The sequence below is a fragment of the Pleurodeles waltl genome, chromosome 9, assembly GCF_031143425.1.
Source record: "Pleurodeles waltl isolate 20211129_DDA chromosome 9, aPleWal1.hap1.20221129, whole genome shotgun sequence".
Classification (NCBI taxonomy): domain Eukaryota; kingdom Metazoa; phylum Chordata; class Amphibia; order Caudata; family Salamandridae; genus Pleurodeles; species Pleurodeles waltl.
In genome coordinates, this window is record NC_090448.1 from 151,178,531 (window position 1) to 151,204,036 (window position 25,506).

At 41.1% G+C, this 25,506-nt stretch overlaps 1 protein-coding gene across 2 annotated transcripts in view; it reads right to left on the reverse strand.

The window, feature by feature from the left end:
- The window catches only part of ERC2 (ELKS/RAB6-interacting/CAST family member 2), a 2,244,592-nt gene that overhangs the window by 834,503 nt on the left and 1,384,583 nt on the right, over positions 1 to 25,506 (reverse strand). For both annotated transcript variants that reach the window (XM_069206453.1, XM_069206452.1), the window contains 2 exons: positions 19,286 to 19,315; positions 18,266 to 18,459 (listed from right to left, as the gene is read on the reverse strand). In XM_069206453.1, coding sequence (XP_069062554.1) covers positions 18,266 to 18,459; positions 19,286 to 19,315 — 224 coding nt within the window. The remainder of the gene's footprint in view (positions 1 to 18,265; positions 18,460 to 19,285; positions 19,316 to 25,506) is intronic.

Below are 25,506 nucleotides of genomic sequence, written 5' to 3' on the forward strand. Positions count from 1 at the left end.
CTCATTCTTTCACACACACATGCACGCACGCACATCCATTAACAACACTCATAACACGCAAACATGCAAGCGCGCACCAAACATTCAATTTAAAACATCACACACATACACACAAACACACACACTTACCTTCAGTCTCCAGGTCCCAGGAGGGTTGGGACTGCTGCCTTCCCTCATTGGCTGACCTTAGGTCAGTGGGACGGGGTCAGTGAGACTGCTGACCCCACCCAACTCTGTGACTAAGTGTCACTGATTGAGTGCTTAAACCTGAAGCGCCCAGGGCGAGTGTCAATGGGTGACGCTTTCCACGTCACCCATGGGAGGGCCTCGAGGCACCTTTGCTGAGCCAAGGAGGTCACGCCCATAGGAGCTGTGACTTCCTCAGCCCAGCAAAGTTCAGCTCAGCCAGCCAGGAGTCTGCACAAATCGCGCATGGCTCACTCCTGGCTGTCTGAGCTGAAAATGAAGAGTGTCTGTCAGGCTGGCCTTTGTTCAGCCTGACAGACACTCTTCATGAGGGGCAAAAGGTGGGGGGGTCTGGCCCCTCCACGCTAAAGGACGGGCCGCCACTGATCTCTTCCCCATAGTATTATTTACAAAGTTTCTTGTCATGTGGTGTCAATTCACTAAAATGCCAGGGGTTGCAAAAGTGGCACCACACTCCCCTTCACCTCCACTTTCACTCACATGCACATACTTACACATACACACTTATTCACACACTCCCTCTATCATAAACACACTCTCACCCCCAAGCACACACATAAAATACATTTAAAAACATTTGTACTTACCTCAGCTGCAAGGGATGGTCATATTCCAGTTAATTGTAGTCCATTTTATTACACTAATAGTGAGAAATGCGTTACTATTCACTACTAGTGTAATACAAAACTGACAGGAAACAAAAAGTGGAGCCCCAACTGATGCCCATAAGGAGGAGAGGACCCTGTGTTCCTGGCATTGATTTTGACACCTCTGAAGCCAGGGGTCCCATATGTAATGCCAGGGGTCACAAAGGTCAAGCCAGGGGTCTCAGCTGAGACCCCTGACGACCCCTAAATGTCGTCCATGGTGGTTGCATGGTTGATTATTTTTTATTTATTTTTTAAGTTATAAGTGTGCCAAACAAGCATAACAATATTCAGTTCACGTTTAAGTGGCATATTACTGCTGTGAATAAATATTATTCAGCTACTATTACAGGCTGGTTGATGTTGCTGTAACTAATATGAGATAAAACTTTACAAAATCAACGCAGAGCCACCGTGTTGAAGGAGCCCTCTGCCACCGTGAAGAACTTTCTAGCAGTGTTTACATTACACAACAATAGTGCTCTAAGGCCAGTGCAGAAAAGACCAGTTCACTTCCCTTTACCTAACAATGTAATGGAGCTTTCAGAATTCTAAATCCACCTAGAAAAGAAGACTGAGTAACTTTAAATTGGTCCAAATAGCACCCTTTATTTACTTAGAGCTGGCAGAAATGTGTTATGAAGTGCTACTTAAAACATATCATTATCGTTAGTGTTGTTAGTAGGATGCTTATTTTTATTGCTGTTTTCCTTGTAATTGTTGTTTATGTTATTGCAATTTTTGTCATTATTTTTATTATTATTTCTGTGATCAATATTATTAGTATTTATCATCGTTATTAGTAGTGTTATTTTCATGCATTGATCAATGCACATTAGCATATTATGAAAAGATACAACGTATTATTGGTTGGCTTTTGTGAGTAACCAAGTGCCTATACCTTAGCTCAAAACAGGCATTCCTAAAATAACGCATGGCAGCTACCATTTTCAGGAATAGAAAACTCATTAAGAAGGTTCCTTATCAAATGCAAGTACTGAAGTTTTTCTTTCAATAGCCCTTTATTTCAGAGAGACCCTTCAGCACAAGCAAAAGCCTTGAATAATTTCTCTGCGCATGAGTCAAGAATTTGTGGCAAATTTGCAGACAGTTTAATTGAGCCTCTTGGGATTAGCACATAACTTTACAAGCCACAATTTCAACACTTTGCACTATTTTTTTCACACGTCTTCCTATAGTAGATTGATATATTTAATACATGCAGCAGTTAATAGCTCATACTTGACACTAAGGAGGTAGGTGAAACCATTGATTTATGAAAGAGTCCCCCTATGCTCCCATGGAGCACTGCTAGGGGATACATTGGTAATACCATGATAACTATGCTAACATGAATCAATAACCATATGTGAAATTCAAGCTCGTAGCCACAAAGCAACACTTTTATTACAAATTTGTGGTGATTTGAGAAAGACTGACAACCTATTTTGGTGGCTGCGGTGTTCCAATCGCAGTCATCTTGAAAACAGAGATGACACCCATGCAGCAAACAGTTGAACCCCTCATCTGTCTGCAGTAGCATATGTAAAGAAGCCCAAACAGAGACAACCGTTTTTGTAACAGCCAAACCACGACAATATTCAGCTCACTGAAATGCTACTAAAGGGGCTGTGGTTTAAGAATTCTGTAGTAATGGACCTAAATGTAAGGGTCGGTGGTGACTGCAGAAAAATAAAAAATGACAAAAAGGGTCAGGGAAAACTCCAGCAAAGAAGACAACACATTACTTTTTTGTCTTGAAGATCTGTTCACAAAAGGAACACACACAAATTAAATAAATTGGAATGTCATAGGCTATTGATAAGATGCAGCCTCATTGAGAGTTTGCCGATCCCAACGTGGGACAGCCAAACTTATAGGGCAGACGGTGGTGTCCCGCCACCCTATTACAATGTTCCTGCCGGTCTAACCATTTCAAACATTGTAATAGAGTGGTCCCGCCAGTCAGACCGGCAGCAACAGTCCTGTGAGATAGCACTCGGTTCCCTTATAGGAGCTGAGTGTTATCTCGTAGCAGACAGGGAGCCGAACAACACCATTGGAATGCACACTGTCTGCAAAGCAGACAGTGGTTATTCCGAGGGTGTTGGGCAGGGGGTCCCCTGCATAGCCCATGCCATGGTTATGGGCAGTGCAGGGGCCCGCCTGTGGACCCCAGCATACCCTCACTGCCAGCTTTTCAATGCGGGTGAAACCGTCATGGAAAGGCTGCAGTGAGTACAACTCATACCGCTCTTACCATGTCGGGAACCATGTTCCCACTGGGAATGGCAGTCCTGCTGGGTCCACCCGCCAGGATTGTAATTGAGCAGTCGGACAGATATCCTATCTGCTGTATTACGATCCCCAAAGGATATAATGAGATGGTACTACAGCAGATGGGATATTCATCATGCTTGTGATGGAGTAACCTCCTCTGACAGGATCTAAATCAGGTCCTGAGTTCTACAAGGATCCAGTATGACTGATTTGAAAACCACCACAAAGGCAAGCTCAATCAACCAGACCGTAGGAAAGACATCAGTTTGGAAACTGGGACATCATCAATAAGAACTAAGGGCCTCATTACAAGGTTGGCGGGCCGACCGTCAGTCTGCCAGCCCGGGGTGAGAAGACCGCAGCAGAGCTGGAGGTCTAAGCCCGGTCCCCCATTCTTCAGACCGCCAGACTTGTAATGAGTCCCTAAGTCAGATACACTCCAATAACTTAATACTGTTCTAGACTTAAATATACAAAAAATACCTATGAATGCAAAGGAACTTGTTATGCAGATGAACTACTTTACATTCCCATCATCAGTGGCCTCACTGATAGCATCAGGTATGACTGCATGCAGAAGAGTTGTTGAGTACTTCAGCAGACTTTCTGGGAACCCACTTGCTGTGGGAATACTTTTATGGATGCACCCTACAACCCTTGGCTGCCTCTCAAGGACGTTATCATTCAAGGCATAAGCATAGCTGTCCATACTGTTTTTTCAAAGTTTTGTGGAGGTTCGTCAAGGGAGGAAAGGACTATAGTTTGTGAGAAATCTGTATTACGATTGTTATATAATGAGAAGGAGATGGACCCTTATTTTAGGGCTACATCTGACTCTAACGTATATATTTGTACACCCTGTTTACTTGGACACGTTTGAATCATAAACAGTATCAAAAACATTTTCCGCACATAATATTGCATTTTCAGCTTTGCAGTCAACGTCTGAATGCCCTCCTAAGCTCACTGTGTTCAGTTTCAGAAGCAAAGCTTTAATTAAAAACAGTGATTATGCCTTTTTAATTTGGAAAGGCCTTCTTTGGTACACCAATTCTATTTAAGGAACAGTGATGAGCTTTGTCTTTTGAAGTCAACGCCAACAGGATGAGCTTTTGAACATTGTGATATAAAACAAATGCACCAGGCAGAGGATGTCAGTCTACCACTATCAATGAAGAAAAGCAGACAGTACATAGAAGGGGAGTGCCTGAGCAGGGGTGAGTCATTTTCCAAGGACATGCAAGATAGGCTACCCATATGTTGGTAGATTAAAGTATGGGTCCGAGGTTGAGGTAGTATCATGCCACCAGGTAAAGTGGGGGTGGGGGACTCAGGACAAACGTGGTTGGAGCTGAAAGCCATAGGACACCATGTACCATCTACAATAACACCAAAGTTTGTTAAATGCACAACCTGCATGCAGAAAACATGCATTACACTTAAGAACACATAGAACAGCAGCAAAGATGATGTTTACCATTGAAATGCATGGGACTGCAACCCAAAAAGGGCAAAATGCATAAAAACCATGAGTTTAGGTATTTGCTACCAATCTATATTTGTTTTGTGATTGTCACCAAGGCGCTCTTCCATGTTGAAATCCTTTCAGTTAGGAGTGTGCGAAGTTACAAACTTCTCTTGCAAGCCTTCCATAAATCTCACAAGGACTACAGTTACCAACTGTCGTTTGCAAAGTTTTCTGCAGGTGGGTCTTCATCAGGATGGGACTGACCATTCTATAGCATGTTCTAAGTGGTCTCGAGGCTCGATGGCTGCTTTCAGACTAGAATGGGTGCTATAACTCAATCTAGAAAGACCCATGACCCCATTCTAGTTGCGAGTTCCCACAGTGTGGAACTTGTTTTCGTCATTATGCAAGGGTAGATTTTAGTTTCCAGACCGGCCCTGGTCTTCAGTTAAATAAAACATCACCAACATCCATCAAGTTTCAAAATCTTCACTTGAATAACTGGGATTTTCACGTCCCCTGCAAGAAAAAAAATCCATCCAGTTTCAAAATTGAGATGAAAAGGGTTTTAAAGTTAATTGGATGGAAAACAACATATCCATTTTCAGTGTCAACTAACACTTGCGAGAAAACATGGGTGGCCAGCTCCCACGGAAAATGTCAGGGGTCACAGACGTGAGAAAAGCGGAAAGCTCAGTGTTAATTCAATAGTTTGGATCCATGCGAGACTTCTCTAGCGCGATAAAAACGTCGCACACCACTAATGACGAGGTGCTCAAAAGTTCGCCGTGCATTTGTCCCTTCTTTGATATAAGCGCCATTTTTATAAAGGGAGTTATTGAAACAATCAGATTAAGATGTTTCAAAAGTCAACCACTGCATCGGATGAAAAAGTAGTTGCTATCGGTGCGCCATGACTTCCGTCACGTATATAGTATAAACGGAATTCCTGGTAGGCAAATTAGTACACTACTTTCCAGTTAATATTCTAATACTAGTCATAAATGTTAAAGTTTGTAATTTAATTAGGATTCTGTGAAGAATTATGTTTGAAACAACAATCTGGCTTTTGGTCAGTGGACAAAGCTAATCGATATCCTGGGTAAACTGTACCGACTTTACTTTCTGTGCAGTTTTATTCCCAGGCTCGTTATAACATCTCATCTCCCAGTTAGTACGTTTAACTAAATAAAAATATCCTGAACATGCATTTTTATAAAAAATAATAACACTCCCGGAGGAATGATCCATGCAAACAATAATTTAAGTTATGTTTTCATACAAATGATCGTACTTACCCATAGCTGCAAATGAAAAACATCATATTATGAGAAGGCAATATTACTTAGTAACTTATACCATACCATACTTTACTCAAAAGCTAATATGTATAAAAAACAGTGAGGTAAATAGACACAAATATTTAACACACCAAAGACCATATCACACGAGTGTGCATTGACAGGTGGAACAGATGTGAGACTAACATTTCTAAAACGCATACATTTAATTTAAAAAAATCCAAGTTAATGGAAACAGTGAGCAGTGATTTCCTCTTTCTGTTTCCTAGATCTGCTATTCTGGAGCCTAAATTATCTCAGAGAAATTCTCAGTTAAATGTATGTACTTTAGAAAATCTGAGTCATCAGGCAAGTATTGGGGAACTTCACGTTTGATAGGTTTCCTCAGAAGAGGAAGATATCCTTCAAAGTTCACCACGCATTTCAACCCTTGCCATGAGTCAAACTTCAAAACGTTACTAAAATATTTAGGTAAAATTGAAATTTCCCCCAGCCCTGGCAGGCACCCCAACGCCACCTACTGAATTTCACTTGTGAAGGAGAAAAGAACTAGGCAGAGAATGGGTTGTAGTTGGACAAGTTGCCTGAGATTGTTCTGTAGTAGAAAAAGTTTGAACCTACATTGTTTTTAGATGTTTCAGGATTACTCCATGATTTTGTAAATCAGTTAGGAATAGACATGTGTAACAATTGCTACCACTGCAATGTCCTTTGTTACTCTTGGCACTTCCCTTAGTGCCCTTTATCTCAGAGGTCATGAAGGCAGTGGCAGGAATGGAATGTAAACAAAGTTCAAAAAGCATATGTTCTTTCTATATTTGTCAAACCTTTCTCTTAGCTTCACAGCAGCAAATAGAAGGATGTTGACAATGGGACAACCCTATGATGCAACAGGGATGAGAAGGAGGGGGGGATGTCACTTCCACTGTCCCATGTCGTAGATAAGAAGGTAACAAACGTCAAAAAGGCTGAAATCCACAGCAGATATACTGCATATTTCTGGCAGGGAAGTAAATTTCTTAAGGACGAAAAACAGGTTGGGCTGGAATAACTACAGACATCAATACAAATTAATTTGTAGTGGCTTTGGGGTTCGCAGAGGCAATGGTAATTGAAAAGTTTTTGCTGTGATTTAGTTAAATGTGTTTCCATAGAATGGAAAGAGATTTTTGCAAAGATGTGCTGTGCGAGTATGTGCGCATTATGTAGGGGCTGATATTCTACCAATTCCTTGTAGGAATGAAAATTCTGTGGTGGAATTTACCACATTCATGATTCAAGATAAAAAATGCCGTTAAGGTTACACTGGGGATATACAGTGCGAACCAATGGACAGCAAATTTTAAACTAATGCCTTCAAAGGATTCTGTCCTTTTGTGTCTGAAATTCATCCCTACTCTAGGCATTATCTTGTTGATGAGTTAAAACTTTATTCCTTGCCGGGTGTTCAAGTACTGTTGCTACCTCAGTTTCCTTATTTGACAGGAGTGCTAGGATTTCAGTGGAAACCAGGACTGCTGTATGCACTGGGTTTGGGTTATCAACTACTTCCGGTCTACCGTCAATGTGTGTAGCTGAAGTTTGCACACAAGTAACCTCTGGGTGTCTAAAGGCCCAAACAGCTCAAACACTCCAAATGAGCCTTAAAAACAGGCTCCTCCTACCAACTGTGTCCGGTGTGCTCACAATTTGCATAGATGAAATTCGCATGCAACCGGCCCCTTGGTTTGGGTAAAGCAGTCAGTATGAATTTTATGACAAAGTCTTCTTAAGTACTTTAGTTCCCCTGAAGGTGGCTTTGCTTTCCCAATTCTTCCAACAGAAAACAAGAACATTTGATAAAGTACCCGACAGCTTACCCTGTCCTATTTCCTGAAGCCAATCAATTTAGCTTGCTGCTTTTCAGTCATGTCTAGAAGAATTGTCAAGTCTAATGGTTTCCTCATATGATGTTGAAAACATCTCTGTGTATGTTCTATAGTATGAGTCCTTGACGGCAGAATACCATTTACAAAGTTACAATAAACAACCGATTCCTAGAAATATTTTGAATAGTGCTACAATGGCAGGCCCTGGTTGTTCCCAATATGCATCCGAACTTGATTTGCTGGTCCAGGTCAATCAGTATGTTTTAGTTACAAAAAGTTAAACTGTCTGGAGACTCATGGAATGTATGCTGAGGGGTTGGTAATGTCACTACATCGTGACTGGAAAAATCAACCAGCCAAAATATTGCATTCATAACACTAGCAGCCACAATGATGTCAAGGTAAGTATATAATACTTTTCTTAATTCTGTATACTTGCCTTGATGATATGGTGATAGTAAATATTGTGGATAAAATATTTCTTAGATGGATATTTTGATCATGAGTTAGTAACACTCCCACCCTTTACAGATGGATAAAGGCATAGCTACTGCTGTCATGGTAACCTTGAAACACCCATATTGATGACCATTTAACTGTTCAAAATGGCAATAATCTTAAAATGGCATTTAAAGCTGGACAGAATGAATACATAACTTCTGTATGTATATATATATATAGCCGAGGTTTAATCGTGACTGTGAAAAATAGGCACAGAGTGACTATGCAGACTCTTCTTGGGTGTAACTGTTAACAGAAAGCGTAATGAAGATCCAGTAAGTCAGTTTTACAGTACCTACTCCAATGTAAGTAACATTTGGGAAAGTGATGGACTTTGGAGTGGACAGTGTTACTTTTCCAACTCCAAGGTTAGGAAAAGCAGGGAAAGTGTTGGACTTTTCAGGGGGTTAGATTTACTATTCCCACTCCAATCTGAGCAAAAGCAGGGAGGTGTTGGAATTTGGAGTGGTCCCTTTCTGATCCAATTCCAATGTGAGGAAAAGCAGCAATAGTGTTGGACTATGGAGATGGTTAGAGTTGCTAATCACACTCCGAAATATTTAACAGAAGGAAAAATGCTGGACTTTGGTGGGGTTTTATTTACTATTCCCACTTCATTCTAAGTAATAGCAGGGAAACTATTGGACTTTGGAGGAGTTAGGTTTACTACATCCACTCCATCTGAGCAACAGTAAGAAAAGTTTTGGACTTTGGAAGGGTTTAATTTACTATTCTTGCACCAACATAATCAAAAGCAGAGGAAGTATTAGACTTTGGTGAGGTTATATTTACTATTCCCACTCTGACATAAGCAAAAGTAGTGAAAGTGGTGGTCTTCTCACAAGGGCTCCCATTGACTTTGGTTTGATTTGTTTCGGTTGTGGGCAGAAGGCCCAGTCACACAAGTAACACTGGGTGGTAGCAATTTTGTGGACTCCTCCTTACTCCAGAGGTTTCCATATCACAGAAATGCATAGAAAATGTGTGGTTTGAGGCAAAGTTTGAGGTTTGCAGTGCATTGTGAATAAGAAACCCAAGGCACACCACAATTGGACCCCTGGTTGTCTAGTTATCAAAAATGACTTTGGTTCGTAGGTTTGCATGGGTGGCACCACAGCATGAGCCCAAATATCACAGCCACCCATTTAGCTATTCTATCAATGTAGAGCTTTACAGCTTTTGTGTTGTGGTTTTTGACCCACCCACACAACTGGGGTAGAGTTCTTATTGGGGTACAACTCAGTGTGGTAGGAAATCTGTGGCTCCCTGCAGATTCTAGAATTGAAAGTGTGTTTTTTAGTCAAAGTTCGATGTTTTTGGGACTTGGCCTAACCATCCATGTAGCAGGACATGATCTTCAGAGCTCTTGAGCCTTGTGGCAGCCCTGTAGTCAAAATATTCTGCACAAACGATTTCTCGACTGTGCCGCAGGGGCACTGCAAACCTGCAATGCGGGGAAGACGTTTGTGGCCCAACACCCCGAACTGGACACTAAACAGTGGAGAAAAGCAGCTGCGATGTCTGCAGTGACATGAAACTAAAATGCACCCTGCAGAGTACTGATCGACTTCAGCAGGCAATTGTGATCAGCCGTGGTCTGCGGTGAGTGCAGTTGCTGAGCGGTGCACTGTTGCTGGCCTTACCCACCGCCCTTACCACCCGAAAGAAAAAACTGTTGAGTTAGGATGAAAGTGCCCCAGGGGCTACAAGACCTTTTCGGGACCAGAGATTGCTGCACCAACTGGCTGGGAGCAATATCTGCAGCCCACCTGGAGCTGATAGAAATAAACTACCCCAGTGGCTATAAGACCTTTTCAGGACCAGAGATTGCTGCACCGATGGGCTGGATTACTGGGGTGTGTAGAGGAAGCGGCAGTGTCCCCAGTGGAGATTTGGAGGTAGGAGTATTGCCGTGAGAGTCAGGCCTGGGAGCAAAACATGGCACCCGTCCATAGTGGAGGAGCTGAAGGACTATGTTAACAATGAATGGTGGAGGGAAAGAGATGGATTAAGGTGGTAATATCTTTATTTCCCTTGTTTGCTGAGGATGAAGGTTAAAAGCTGGGTCGCTATGATGCAGAGCCTAGGGAGAGCAGGAAGAACAGTGAAAATGGTAGGAGTGGCGTGACCTGCTGATTTAAGGGTTGCCGCTAACAAAGAACAAATATGACATGCTGGACCCTGGGAGATTATACTGCTGGCACTGGTGATGCTACCATCAAGAAAAGGAGGCAAAATTAGTGTAAACAGCACTAGGTCCTGTAGGGGAGAGTCCAAAATTCCATGCTCTCACTCCCACTCAGGGGAAATAGACTTTGGAACTATATTGACAAAATCTGTCTGCATTGAGAAATACTAGTGCTCCTTTGCATATACCTGAGAGTCAAGACCACATGCAGGAACCAAGAGGTGTGTACAAGACCTGGAGGTCACGCTTGACTCACATCTGGAAGTGTATTGCAACCTCAGATGTAGTACAGAGGGCGTCACAGTGCCACAAATCTGTAAGTGGAGTGACCACTGAACCTGGCGGATGAACTCTGGGTAGGGCTCAACAGAGAACGTTCCACGCTTGACACGCAGGTTGGTTCATGATCTTAAGAGCTGGGGGAGAGAACCTACCTGAAGGATGATGTGTCCATGCAATACAAAGGAGAATCCCCCAGACCAAGGGACTGGTCACATAGGGATGGAGAGGCCTGAGTCAGGTGGCGATAGTGCATCCTTTGCTGCAGATACCGCAACCATAACACAACCAGTGCAGAATACCAAAACATCACTGGAGACCCAAATAGCGGTGGTGGTGAGTGAAGTGGGCCTGTTGAGAGAGAACCTAAAAACGTTAGCCGACCGGGTTAAGGAGTCGGAAGACCAACTGAGTCTGCCACAAGTCAAGGATCTTAACAAGAAATATGGGATAATGGAGAAGGGGGTGAGACTACTGAGGAATAGATTGGAGGATGCAGAGGGTAGGTCCTGTCATCATAATGTTATAATTATTGGAGTGCCAGAGAAATCAGAGGGACAGAATAACAAACGTTTTGTTAAGGACTGAAAGGGAAAGCTTGTCCTACAGGGTGAACATTCCAGATTATTTTCTGTGGAACAGGTGCACAGAATGCCATCTTATCTGCCACAGCCAGTTACACCACAAGGTCTGATCATAGTGAGATGGATGAACTTTAGAGATAGGGATGTCATTCTCCAGGCAGGAAGGAAACACAGACCCTGGAAGATAAATGGGCATGAAGTACACCTGTACCCAGATAACACAAACTTAGTACAGTGGCAGTGAGGGGCATTTACTCCAGTTAAAAAAGTTCTGCAACAATTGGAACTCAAGTACTCACTTACCTACCCAGCAAAGCTGAGAGATGAGCATGAATGAAAAGTTCAGTTCCTCCTAACCACAAAAGATGCTTGATCAAGGCTTGAACAGTGGGGCATATTAATGGGCCCACCGCCTGGAGGTGGAAGAGATGGTGGATGGATACTAGCGCCATTATGGCACAGCAAAAAAGGGGGGAGCAACTCTCCTCCCCCACCAAGGAACAAGTGAAAGCAGCATGGGAAAAGACAGTTAAGGAGATACAACAACACTCTGATGTTCTCACAAACAACAGATGATGACCTATTGCTTCAGAAGGAGAGAGTAGTGAATCAGAATGACCCGATATTGAGCATGAAACTGAATATGACCAGTTACCCGTGGTGACACCCATGATGTCAGAACACTTGGGCTAGAGGAGATCCGGCCGGCGGCGGTGTCTCATTGAGTTGGACAATCTGCAGTGAGAGATTGACACATGGACTGCCTCAGTGATGACTGCATATGTTTGTTTGGTTTAGTTTTTGTTCGGGATTTACACATACCTTGACAAGCAGGGGTCGCTAGTTCAACAATCACTGCACAGTAACATAGGGTAGGGGGAGAGTTTAGGGATTTTTCACAACACCAGAACACACCTATGGCAGGGTGGATCCTTTGTTAAGTTATCCACGGGGATTCAAACACAGTTAGGGGAGAACTAATGATACCCGCCTTAGCATGCCCAAGTCACTGAAACTATTGACATGGTATGTTTATGGTCTGGGCAATAAAGTAGAGAGGTATTTGGTACTATAGGCAATGAATAGGATTAAACACAATGGTGATTACTTGCAAGAAACACATTTAAAGGGCGTACAACATTGTAGCATTGAAAGGGGGCAATATAAATTGGTTGGACAGGCACAATACACGTTAGGTTCCCAAGGGGTATGATCCTGGTTAGGAAAATTTCCCGTTCCACATAAAGAGTACATAGACAGACACATGTGCTACATGGCACTTTTGGGAGGACACAATGGTGAGGAGATATTGCTGGCTAATGTTTAAGCGACCCCCAGAATACAGGCTGATATATTGCAGAAAGTGGGTATTATTCTCTTGGAAGCTCCACCGGCGCTGGTGTTACTGGGAGGGGAATTTAATCAAGTACTCGATTCAGCCAAGGATTGGAGGAATCCCAGAACTAGAGGGAAGGTAGAGAGCTGTATGTGGCACTGGAAGTGTGTGATGTGCAGAGGACTCTCCACACAGAGGAGAGAGATTATTCATTTTATTCTGGAGTACATAACATGCATTCCTGTCTAGATTACCTTTTTACTATGGGTGACACCCTCACTAGATTTAGCAATGCTAGAAACTTGGCTAGGAGCATCAGTGACCACTCTCGGTTAATGGTGACACTAACTATTCAGGCACCCAGACCAAAAGGGATGTGGAGGATGGAGGTGTGGTGCCTCACTAATAAGCAGGAGGTTGAACAATTAGATACAGTATCCAAACATTACTGTTAAGAAAATCAAGGGTTGGTGGAAAACCCAGTCACATTGTAGAAGGTGTATAAAGCCACATAAAGGGTGCCATCATCACTAGGGAGATAGGAGACAGGCAGGAGAAACAAGCCAAATAGACTATTCTGGAGGGGTAACTGACCCAGCTAAAAAGAGAGTACATAGAGACCTTAACCCTCTCAGGTAAACCTGCTCTGGGCTGAATTCCAGGCAGTTGCCAAACATGAAGCCAGAACATCTTATTTAGTGAAGCAGAAACAAATATACGAAGGAGGGCACAAAACTGGTAAATTGCTTGTGTGGTTGGGTAGTAAAGAAAGAGCTAGCATGACTGATATGGAATTAAAAACAACTAACTTCTGGGACCATGATTGAGTGGAAGCAGTAAAATAGCGGAGGAGTGTGCTAAGCATTTGAAGTACTTCTGTAACTCCCAATTATGGGTGCCTGAGTAGGAAGTCTTAGATTTTATAAATTATTGACCCATGAAAAGTTTGGGGAAGCCCAAGTGAGACTCCTAGACATAGATATTTCTGTGGAGGAAGTATTCTCCACTATGGGTCGAATGCAACCTGGGAAAGCACCAAGACCAAATGGATTTCTGATTAAATTCTTTAGGAGGCTGTGGAGATAGACGCTGGTTCCTTTACATGCAGCGTATGTGATGGCATTCAAGGAGGTAGAGCTCCCTGATGATATGCATGCCACTTCAATAGTTCTGATCCTAAAGGCAGGTAAACCCACATAAAGATGCAACTTGTATCAACACATTTTATAGTTGAATGTGGATATTATGTTTTTGCCTAAATTGCTGGGCAACAGACTGAGGGAGGTGGTGAAAGAATTAGTACACCCAGACCGGAATGGATTTTTGCAGGGTCTTTCAATTAAGTTGAATATTAGGTGACTGCTTCATAACTTGGAGACAGTTTGAAGCTCGCCTTTTGGCAGGGCGATTGCATCCTTAGATGCAAATAAAGCTTTTGATTCAGTGGACTTGACCTATCTCTTCAGGGTAATAGCCAAGGTTGGATTTGGGCCTAAACACACAGTGGCTCAAACTTCTGAATGACAGACGTTTGGCAAGGGTGCAGGTTAACGGCTACACCTTGCAGGAATTTGGAATGTAAAGGGGCATGCAACAAGGATGTCAGCTTTTGCCAATGTTATTTGCCCTTGCCATAAAGGGTTTGGTGGCATGGGTCAATGTGGATGCACCGGCATAGGTCTGGCTCAAAAGATGGGGTGCAGACTAACACATTTCATTGTATGCAGATTACATTTTGCTATATCTTTCTCACGTGACCCAGTCTCTGGACAGACTGCAGGACATCTTCCATATATTTGGGGAACACTTGGGTTTCGCCATAAGGTGGGAGAAATCACTATTGTTCCCAATAGGGAATTTTACTAGGGAGTGACACGCATGCTGCTGCTGCAGGTGGAGGAGTCGCAGTTTAAATATCTGTGGATCTGGATAACTAAAAGTCCAGATTTGAACTATAGAGCAAACCTGGAAAACCTGCTTAAAAGCTTGGAGCAAGATGTGAAACATTGGGAATTACTGTTGATCTCCTTGCTAGGGAAAAGGGCAATGTTCAAAATGGTTGCCCTCCTAAGGTTCCTATGTATACTTCAGAACAACCCCTTTAAAATACCAGAGACTTTTTCACAAAGGGCAGGCAACCTCAATTAGCCATGCGAGTCCTTCAGAGGTCGAAATACAAAGGAGGTATTGCACTGCTGAATGTGCAGAGGTACTATGAAGTGGTGCAAATCACTGTAGTGAACGACTGGGAATACGTGAAATGACCTGGTATTTAAACGAGGATTGAGAAGGGTGACAATAATTCTGCCAGATTCTTGGTATAGATTTGGGCTATTGGACAAACCCCTTGAAAGGTTGTATAGTAGTCATGGATATGGTTCTGTGATGATAGGTTGGTAGGGTATTACCATGGAAGAACAGATGATGGAAGTTGGTCATGAATGTAATGTTTCTTGTATTGAAAAAAGTCAGAGGTTTGCAAGGGATTCTGGGTAAAAAAAAGAGGTGAGAGCAATGCAAGTCACCCCATCCTGGATTCCCCCAGGTATGTAGTTTTCAAAAATGTGCAAGTTTTTCTGGCTTTCCATAGGTACCAGCTAAACTAGGGCCCAAAATTCACAACTACCCACTTTGCAAAAAGTCAGTTGTGAGTGGAAAAATGTGATGCATCCTTGTTGCGTTTTGAGTCACTTCCTGTCGCGCGCACTAGGACTACCCACACAAGTGAAGTACCATTTTTATTAGAAGACTTGGGGGAATGTTGAGTGGAGGGAAGTTTGTGGCTCCCTGCAAATTCCAGAACTTCCCATCACAGAAATCTGAGGAGAATGTGTTTTTTAGTCAATGTTTAAGGTGTCTGCTGAGCTAGGGTCCAAAATTCACAGCTACCCACAATGGAAAACACTGTCAGTTTTGAATTGAAAAATGTGATGTGTTCATGTTGGTTTTAGGCTGTTTTCTCTAGTGGGCACGAGACGTAACCACACAAATGAGGAACCATTTTTATCAAAAGACATATGGAATCATAGAATAGTAGAACACCTATTACCAATTTGTGGCTTCCAAATGTAAGCAGCATGTAAGAAATAAGACGATTTGAATAATAGCCCTCTTAATCATATGCTCGTATGGGTACCCACAAATTCAGAGATGTACAAATATCCACCGCTCCTAAACTCCATATCTTGTGCCCATTTCAGAAATACATAGGTTTTTCTTGATACCCACTTTTCACTCTACATATTTCACCATAAAATTTGGCCTATGCTCGGTATACAAAGAAAAAACATTGTATGGTGCAGCTCAGTTATTAGCTCGGGGAGCCTTGGGTTCTTGGAGAGCCTACAAACCCTATGTACTCTATATCCAGTGTACGTAATGGTATATTGCATTTGTAAATCAGCCAATGTGACAAGAAGTTACAGATGAAATCATTGTCACAAATGGCCATTTTTTCCTACTCACTTTTAATATTTCTTTATTTCAACAGTTAGTTTCTTTGATCATTTTTCCTACTTTTCAGAAATCTATAGCTTTCCTGGATCACCCATGTGTTTCACACTGGTTTCCAGCACAAATTGGAAATGGGTTGAGGGCACAAAAAAATGCCAAAACCTATTTGTAAAAATGCCAAAACCATGGTAAAAATTCATTTTTTTAATTCAGCTCTGCATGTTCCTAAATGCTAGGAAGATGGTGACTTTAGCACAGCAAACCATTCATTGGTGTCATTTTTAGGGGAAAAAACAGACACTTTTAATTGGAGTGCTTTTTTCCTATTTTGTCCCCAAAAACTCAAAATGTAGCTATATATTGCTCATTTTCTAAGCCCCCTCCATGGGAATCCAGAAACCCTGGGTGCATTTAGAATCCTTAGGATGTTGGAAAAAAGGACACAAATGTGGTGTGGCTACCTTATGTGGGAAAAAAAGATTTTCAAGATTAATTGCAAACTAGCTGAAGTAGCCAAAAAAAGGGCTCAGCACTGGGGGGGGGGAAATAGGCCTAGCAGTTAAGGGGTTAAGTGTGATGCACAGGAATGTTAGTTAATCTGGCATCTTTCAAATGAGGCTACATGTTTCAGTTAACTTCTTTCTCACTTTGGGTCTGTGGCTTTCCTCGGGACTTAGATTTCTATCACAAAAGGGCTCTGCCTAATGCAGTACCTGAGTCTGTCCGGGTGATGGCACACTTAACACACTTAACACATGCAAGCATACTTGCTGTTTTGGTGGAATAGACAAGAAGTTGTTGGCCTCCTCTTGAGGGCAGCCATCCTCCCACAGTGGAGATGAAAGGAGCAATCCCCTGTTCTCAAATATTTGTCAATGTACGGTTGCTGTAACTAGAGTCATTAGGCAGGGGTGCTTGCGTTGCTCTTACATAGCATCCTCCAGCAGGAGCTGTACCCTCTCGCATAGGTTAGAATGGCAGGAGATCAGCAACCACCAGGTTAGCGAGTCCCCAACCAAACCATCAGAAACCAGTGTTCTCGGGAAGCATTAAAAAAGTGAAAATATTGGAAATCACTGGTGTATTTTTACTGGAGAATTAGGATAATTGTTGAACCAACACTGGGAGAATGCTACAATAGAGGAGGAAGCATGCAGTACCATCAGGGGGACTGCCATGTGCTGGCAAGACATTAGCTGCAGCACAACCTGCACATTGTGGGAGGCAGAGATAGCACTGAGGATCTCTGTTACGGCACTGCTCTTTATATGGCACCGCTTTCAGGGTAAATGAACCTCAGGAGGTAAAGGTGCTGTATGAGCAGGATGGTGCCTAGCACTGGGGAGTGCAGATGCCACTGCTGTCTTGCACCACCTGTGCTGGAAGTAAGGGCAGTATACAGCAGTTGTTTTTCAAACACTCTCAGTCAGAGGGGGTTGAAGCATTTCATTCTCTGGGCAATACATACAAATGAGTGATGGAATAGGGTAATTTCAGCAGTAAAATAGTCCTTCATGTACTGCAATAAAAAAAACTTACTAGAAGGTGAAATTATACAACCTGTGGCCAAAACCATGATGATGAGAGCGAAATAATCTTCAGAGCTGATACAAGATGTGATTGATAATGGCTCAGAAGAATAGGCGAAGAGTGATCAGTGACACATCAAGAAATCAGAGGTTAAACGAAACTGACCAGAGCCCACTGTATGCATGTTGTAAGCAGTAGGCCAGACTTCAGATGGACTGCCAAGCGAAATCTAAAAATGAAGACCTGACCATGAAAGGCATAGTCCCCTTTAATTTACAAAGGAGGAGAATAGTGTGAAAAATAGACACTCTTTTATTTGTGAATAGCTAGAATCTGAGATCTAGTTATTAGTCCAAACCTGAAACATGGCTAAGAGGCTTGTGGCCATGCATAACGAATGAAAAACAATGTAACCCAGAATGGGTGGTAACACTAACGTGTTCAATGAATTATTATAAAATAAATCTTTCATCTTAATGTATTTTTTAATTTGGTGGAAATTAGGAGGTTCCGTTTTTTGCAGAAAGATTTGACTATCGTGAATAAGTAATATGACCATGAAAGTTAAACAAAAATCGAAAAAAAACAAATTATAATTATTACAAAACAAAACGTTTAATTACCTTTCTAGCTCGGCAATTTGTTTATCTTTGTCAATCTTCTCTTTCTCGACTTCCTCAAGGATTCCTCTGAGTCTGTTAACTTCAGCCTGAGTTTTATTACATTCTTCCCTGTAGTAAGACACTTCATTGTCCAGCTTCTTTAGTCTGTCAGAAAGCTCTGGATTCACCCGAACCACTTCCTCAGCTTCGTGAGCCTTCAATGTTAAATTTAAACAAATGCACCTTAAACTAATTGGTGGGAAGAAAGATGTGTCTCACAGACAAACAATGGAATGAGGAAAAAGAACTATGGGTAGCTTGTCAGCTTTTGCAAATGTTTAATTGATGAGCTTATAAATAGAATTAAAGTCCTTCCTATAAGTTTCATATATAACAGTAAGGCGTACACATCAATTTGATGATTATATGGATGGAAAGATCATCTCTCTAGTTATTAAGCTGGACTTTACATTGAAAAGGTCTCTCACAGCTAATTATATTATTACACAGAGTGGAGGCCAATGGTCCATCCCAGATTTACACACTGACATTCAAAGCATTGGGTCCAAGGCACCTATTTAATTTCTTACAGGCATATGTGCAAGCCAGAAGGTTGTTTAATTTGCTAGTACCTCTAGGGCCTTAGTCTGCACTGCATTATACAGGCAATAAACGCCCCCCCGCCCCCTTGAGCTGGTGTTGAATATAAATAAATAATGCATTGTGCGTATTTCATGTAGGTCGAACTTCTTTTTAATTACTATAGTGTGCCAGAAATTGTATGATTTAAGCTGATGATTACACCCACAGACTCTGCTTTCCAATTCCATGAATCTCAGAGGAACACATGCATGAATAAAAACATACATAATCAAAGACTTAAAGCATGCATAGGTAAGTGACAAATTCACAGACAAGGAAATACAGTATAAAAACAACACCAGAAACACCGAAAAACAACTAGCAGCTGAAGTGCTTTGATACTGTACGGAAATGTTCACAGAGAGGTGGAAACAAAGGACACCACAATATTCATCCTACCCCTGGCTTTCCATTTTCACCAACTGTCATCTTGAAAGAGCACGCAAGAGAAAACACGGCAGGCAAGCAAAGAAACACATTTTATCAGAAACATGCAATGATGGTAAAAATAATAATACCAAAACTGTTGTTAGAAGGTTGGAATTCTTTGCATTAATTAAATAGAAAAAAAACATGTAAGCAAATGATAGGACTAAAAGTCTATCACAATCAAATATTTTAAGGGAATACGTTTACTCATTAGGTAACAATATGTTTTAGAAAATATAACTGTAGTAGATTTATGATAATATGTAACACCGTTTTTATTCTAAAACAATATTTGGCACTGAGTACCACATATAGAAACGAAAAGTTACATATAGGAAACACATATATATTGTGCAATGTATCCCAACTTATTTAACATGTACCAGTGCAAACACTACTACAGTTTTTTATTGTGTTATCGCTTTTACACACTTTTTTTAAATAGTGTGAAGCGATACCACTGTTTTTATGATGGGACACTTTAGTCAAAGATTGCGCAGAGAATTATGTGCCCGCTATATCACACACTTCTTCAAAGCCAATATAATGACAACTGCAAACTGTACAGCTTGAGTGGAATATAGGACAGATGTATAGAGAGAGGCAATATCACCTAACACTTCTGCCAAAATGCATACAAGCATTTCATGTTCCACTACTGATGCAGGCATGTTCCCATACATGATTGCATGTACACGTGGAAATGGCCAGCCTACTTCAATATATTGTCTTGACTTCTATACCTTTTTTCTCACTTTAATCCTTACAGGGATTTTATGAATGAGAAAATGTGTGGTTTTGCATGATCATTAGAATTGAAAGCAACTTGGAAAGTGACTAGTACAGTAATATTATGCTCCTGTTGCCAATGAGCTGACCCTTTTTGTCAAGTACAGGATTTTCTTTACTACTGATCAAACAAGTGGAACACTAATTTTTAAAGCTGATGAAAACAAAATGGTACTTTCCGAAACATTTGTGGTCTCAATGCAAAGCTGTTAATGACATTCGGGTGAAAGTCATCTGTGAAAGAGAGATTCTGCGACAAAATCAACATTAAACTAAGAAGCTTTCCCACATTCTATTCACTTTACAGATGTCCAGTGCATGCATTCAATAAAAAATGGGCAGCGATGAAAAATCACTCCCTCCCTTGATAAGAATTCCAGCTGGCCAGTTAAAAATTGCTCATAGAAGATCCAGTTGCAGGCATATTGGTTGATTTTCACATATGTAATTAAATTAAGTTCTAAGATGTATAATTCCATTTGCAAAATGCTTCTAATTACTGGCGTCTAATCCTATTTATTGGATACCTCTATCATATTTAATGACTAGCTCCGCCCTTGTTTTTACCCACTATCCCCAGATAGTTCAAGGTACTTAAGCCCGTATGACACAAATGAATTGGATAGAAATCTTGGCAACTGTCAAACCCAATTTACTAAAAAGGTAGAGGGACAATTGATCACATATATTAATATTTGTATTTGGTCTGAGAGTTAATGATTTAGAACAATATACCTTGTTAGATATTTCAGAGTTCTAACTGTGAGCACCTTTTCTTCCAAAGGCCACCAAGCTGGAATTTCTGTTAATTACACAAAGATCGAGACCTAAAACCTAATAAATAGGTAAAGATTCTGCATGTAACATGCTATTTATTATTATCGGTGAGTGTGAGAAGGGAACAAGATTCATGAGAAATAAAACTCAATAAAGCTATGATACTCCGCCCTTTCCTTAACAATGATCACAAAATAACATATTGAACTTGTTGAGTCTGCACAAATGATTTCAACCATGTGTTTATTTATGTACAGACGTTATAATTAAATGTATTTATTCATAACAAGCAAAAGGAGTTATATATGTGTAGTGAGATCAAATTTATTAAACATAACTTGTCCTGTTGTTTTGTAATGTGGAATCTTTGAGAGAGTCAGCAGTGTTTTTACAAGTTAGTTAAGACATCATTTATTAAATGTGTATATTAATTAACATTTATTTAATCTATATTTAAGTATGAAATATGTTTCAGTAATATAATAGCACTAGTGTATAAATATGAGAGGCATCGCAGGAGTAAATAGAAAAATCAAACTTTCCACTTTCTTTTCTACAGATAAGACCCCATTTACAATGTGTTTCATTGTGGTTCCTGTACCAAAGAATCCCTTGAAAAACTCAAGAAAGGCAAACAACCCATATGAAAAATGTCCATATAGCTTAATTTGACCAGTCTTCAATAATTCAGAGGGGATATAATTGTACTATTAAGTCGTTCACACAGATAAATAAATAATAGGGACCCACTTTTTAAAGTGAAAATTATAATAAAGAGTGTTATGATTTAAGGCATAAAAAAGATACATACGCATTTATCAGAAAAATTATTTCAACAATGAGAGGAAAGAAACAAACTACTGGAATAGCTTCTGGTAAGGTAACTGAAAAGCTAGTAATACAAGTGCCCCAGTATAACATCTTAGCCACTAGAATTTGGTGCCCTAATGCCTGTAGAAATCCAAAAAAAGTCCTTTATCATGGAAAATGTTTCATGATGTATGCTGGATTTAATAAATCTCATTTCTAGGTTCCGAATTGCCATGTTGCTTAAACGTGTGAGAAAGTCTATTTGAAGTTCATTGACACTTCTAGATCATGACTATTTGTTCCTCCTGATTCTGAATGACCTTACACTTGAATTTGCATTCATGGATTGGCTTTCCTTGAAACAAGTAGTACTATGTTTTGTTGATACTAGTTGTGGGGCTGACTGTTATGTTTAACTGCTCTTATCCATTCCTGGGAAACGTTCTATGATTCACATTTCCTTTGCTTGCCTGATCCTCATACTATCCTAGGTTTCTATTTGCCAAGATTTGTTTAATCTTATTCATGCATTTTATGCTACTGTGGTTATAAAAGCAGTTCCATACTTTGCTCAAGATGCAGATAAGAGTAGTTGTTGGTGACCCGTTGAGGATTTTGTGATAAGCTATTTTGCTCATTGTAGAGTATGTCCTTCACACAACTCACAATTGTCCCATCTTGCTGAATTAACCATGTACATGACCGCTCTACTGTTTGTTTACAAATTGATTTCAAACTGTACACTATTGGATCCATCCATGTCTTATAAATTACATCCACTTACTGATATATTCAGTGAATTCTCATGTTCTTCAGTTGGCTTTCAATTTATATGTGCAGTTCATAAAATTTTTACTACCCTTCAGAAATGTTCGCAAAGTTTGCCTAAGCAGAACCATATTTGTAGATGTGTATCTATTTCAAGTTCATTACCAATTTATTCTTTAACACGGGCTGACCTCCACATTACAGCCACGGTGTTGGTGCCAAAGTCGGACCGCCAGCACCGCCAGTTTTCATCACCAGCGACGGTCTGGTGGTGCTGGTGTCCTAATCTGCCAGGGCAACACTGCAAACAGTGCCTCCCTAGTGATTACAACACCTTTCTTCACCAGCGCTTTCATGGCAGTAATCCCGCCATGAAAAGGCTGGCAGAGATGGGTTGCAGGGTGACTCCGGGCGACCCTGCATTGCCCATGCACTTGGCATGGGCAGTGCAGGGACCCCCTGGCCGGCTCCTTCGCAATGTTCACTGTCTGCATAGCAGACAGTGAACATTGTGATGGGTGCTGGCACACACTACGCACTACAGCATTGCCGCTGGCTCTAATACAAGCTGAATACAATGCTGTAGGCCATTTACTGCTGGGCTACTGGGCAGAAACTGAGTTTCCCCCCGCTGCCCCAACGGGAAACTCGTAATGGTCCTGGCGGGGAGGCAGCCTCCCTGTCGGAACTTCGGCAGACTTGCTTTTCTGTCCACTGAAGTCATAACGAGGGCCTAAATGTTGCAGCACATCAGAGCCAGTACATACGACCCCATTTAGACATTGAAGGATGGGTCACAACGGTGACAGATATCCCATCTGCTGTAATCTAAATCCCATAGAATATAATAGGATTTCGATCGGCAGGCGGGATATCTGTCACCGTTGTGGTGGAGTAACCCATCTGCCAATATCTAAATCAGACCCTTAGTTTTTTTTAATGAATTTTATTGTTCTTGCAAAGGGGCTTCTGCTCTATTTTCATTTTTTGATAACCACATCTAGAGAGCAACTCCATTTCCCTACACTATGCAGATCCTGGATGAAATCCTACAATGGGGGAGCAATCATTCAGAGGTCCATTTTCTATCAGAACAGAGTCATTCCGCCAAATAAACTCCATAATTTATCCTGATGTGACACTGTATGTCTCTAAGAACCTTTTTTCCGCTGACAATCATCTTCATTACCAGCTGAGACACTAATTTTTGTTTTCTAACTCTGCATTTTTTTGTGCTGAATCTTTGTAGCTTTGAAAATAAGCAAGGATCGGTTTCACCCTGATTGATGAGCCTTAACCATGGTGAAACCAGGTTTGGGTTCCTTGATTTCCAGTTCAGGGAGGGGCTAACATGGCAGTTTGGGCTGAATTAGTTCTATTGGCGCAGTCAAGACTGATTTGCAAATGGCTGTGTCCAGCCTGAGATGGCATGGTGGGGAAAAAACGATGGACTAGGATGTGACCTGAGTGATTGCCAGTGGCTGAGAGATAATTCAAGCATTCCACCTTCACCTTGTTTTTGTAGGAGCATGGCTGAACCCAGCAAATAAGGGCCAGACCTGCACAAACACCCCCCAGTGACAACCAGGCAGAAGTACAGGCATCCCTAATCGTTGTGCACCAATTCAATCTAGATTGTGTCCACTCAAACACCAACTACTTAGCTGCCCTGTACCAAGAGCTGTAACAACAGATACACCATGCCTAGGAGTATGAGATAACAGAGAGGTCTCCTACTATGGGGTCTCATTGAACCCATGGACTGGCTGAAGAACAGGTGCGTGAGGAGTGCAAAGCTGTAAAAGCATGCAATAAGATAATTCACAATAGTACAACTCACATCAAGTGTGTCATGATTCATATAACGCTTTGCTGGGTTTGCCACATTTTGGGCCTAATTAAGGAGTCAAAAGGCACTTGCTTCGTTCTTAGGTTTTATGTTGGGTAGGATATGATAGATATGGAGAGGCCCAACTAGAGACTAGGTAGCTACTTGCACCAGTTTTTATGATGAGTAAGATAGGTACATCCTGTGTGATGGGCAAGGCAAATCTATGTTAGTAAGAACAGGGAGCAAAAAGAAGGACAAGAAGATAATGTCTTATACTGTTTCCCTGAAAAAAAAGGTTACCATTTTACTATCCATGTACATACATTTTTCCTACTGTTCTACACACATTTTGTAAATTAGACACTGAAAAAAAATAACCAGGTACATGTGGGTCCAAATAGAGATAATTATTTATGATACATGATCTATAGCAGATTTTATCAGGTAATGAAAAAATAAAATAATAATGAAAATAACTCTGATAAGCAGATTGACAAATGGGTACACATGTACATGCATGCACTGAAATACTTTGTAGGATCTTTTAAACTCAATTGCAAATGGTATATTCCTCATTTCTTGTCTTCAGCCATTTGCAGTAACTCTTCAATAACTCTACCTTGGTGACAGGAGGGAGGTAACTTATTTATGGTACATACATTAACTACTCAACATCTAGCAATACAGCATCTACCTTCTCAGCTTTTTCTTTGTTTGATGATGTCTGCTTGAGATTTTAAATGTAATTGTGACATCATTCACCAGATGCACCCCTAATACATTTGAACTATCGATTGCGATCCGTCAAAAGTGGATACAAATGAAGGTTTGAACTAGGGCCACATAATGTAAATTGTATGTGATATGAGATAAAATCAATTACAAGGGTGAGGGACGTGTGCTACAAGGAGAGGCTCTACCAGGCTGTGCATTTTCCTTAGTAAAAAGGTGACATATAGTGGATTTAAGTGCCCTCATTGAGTACAATTCTGGGTTTTATGAGCTTACAAAAGTAGGCCCACTGAGGGCAAATGGGGCCTGATATTAGGAACTGATGAATAGAGGTGCAGTCATTGACAAAGGCTAAGATCTTGTTTTTTTAGTACGAAAGAGACTGCAATGCGATGGAACACTTGTAAATGTGATTTTCTATAAAGGTGTCTTCCTGAAAATTGTTTTAAAAGGTCTTTCATAAGCTTATATTGAGATAATTCTG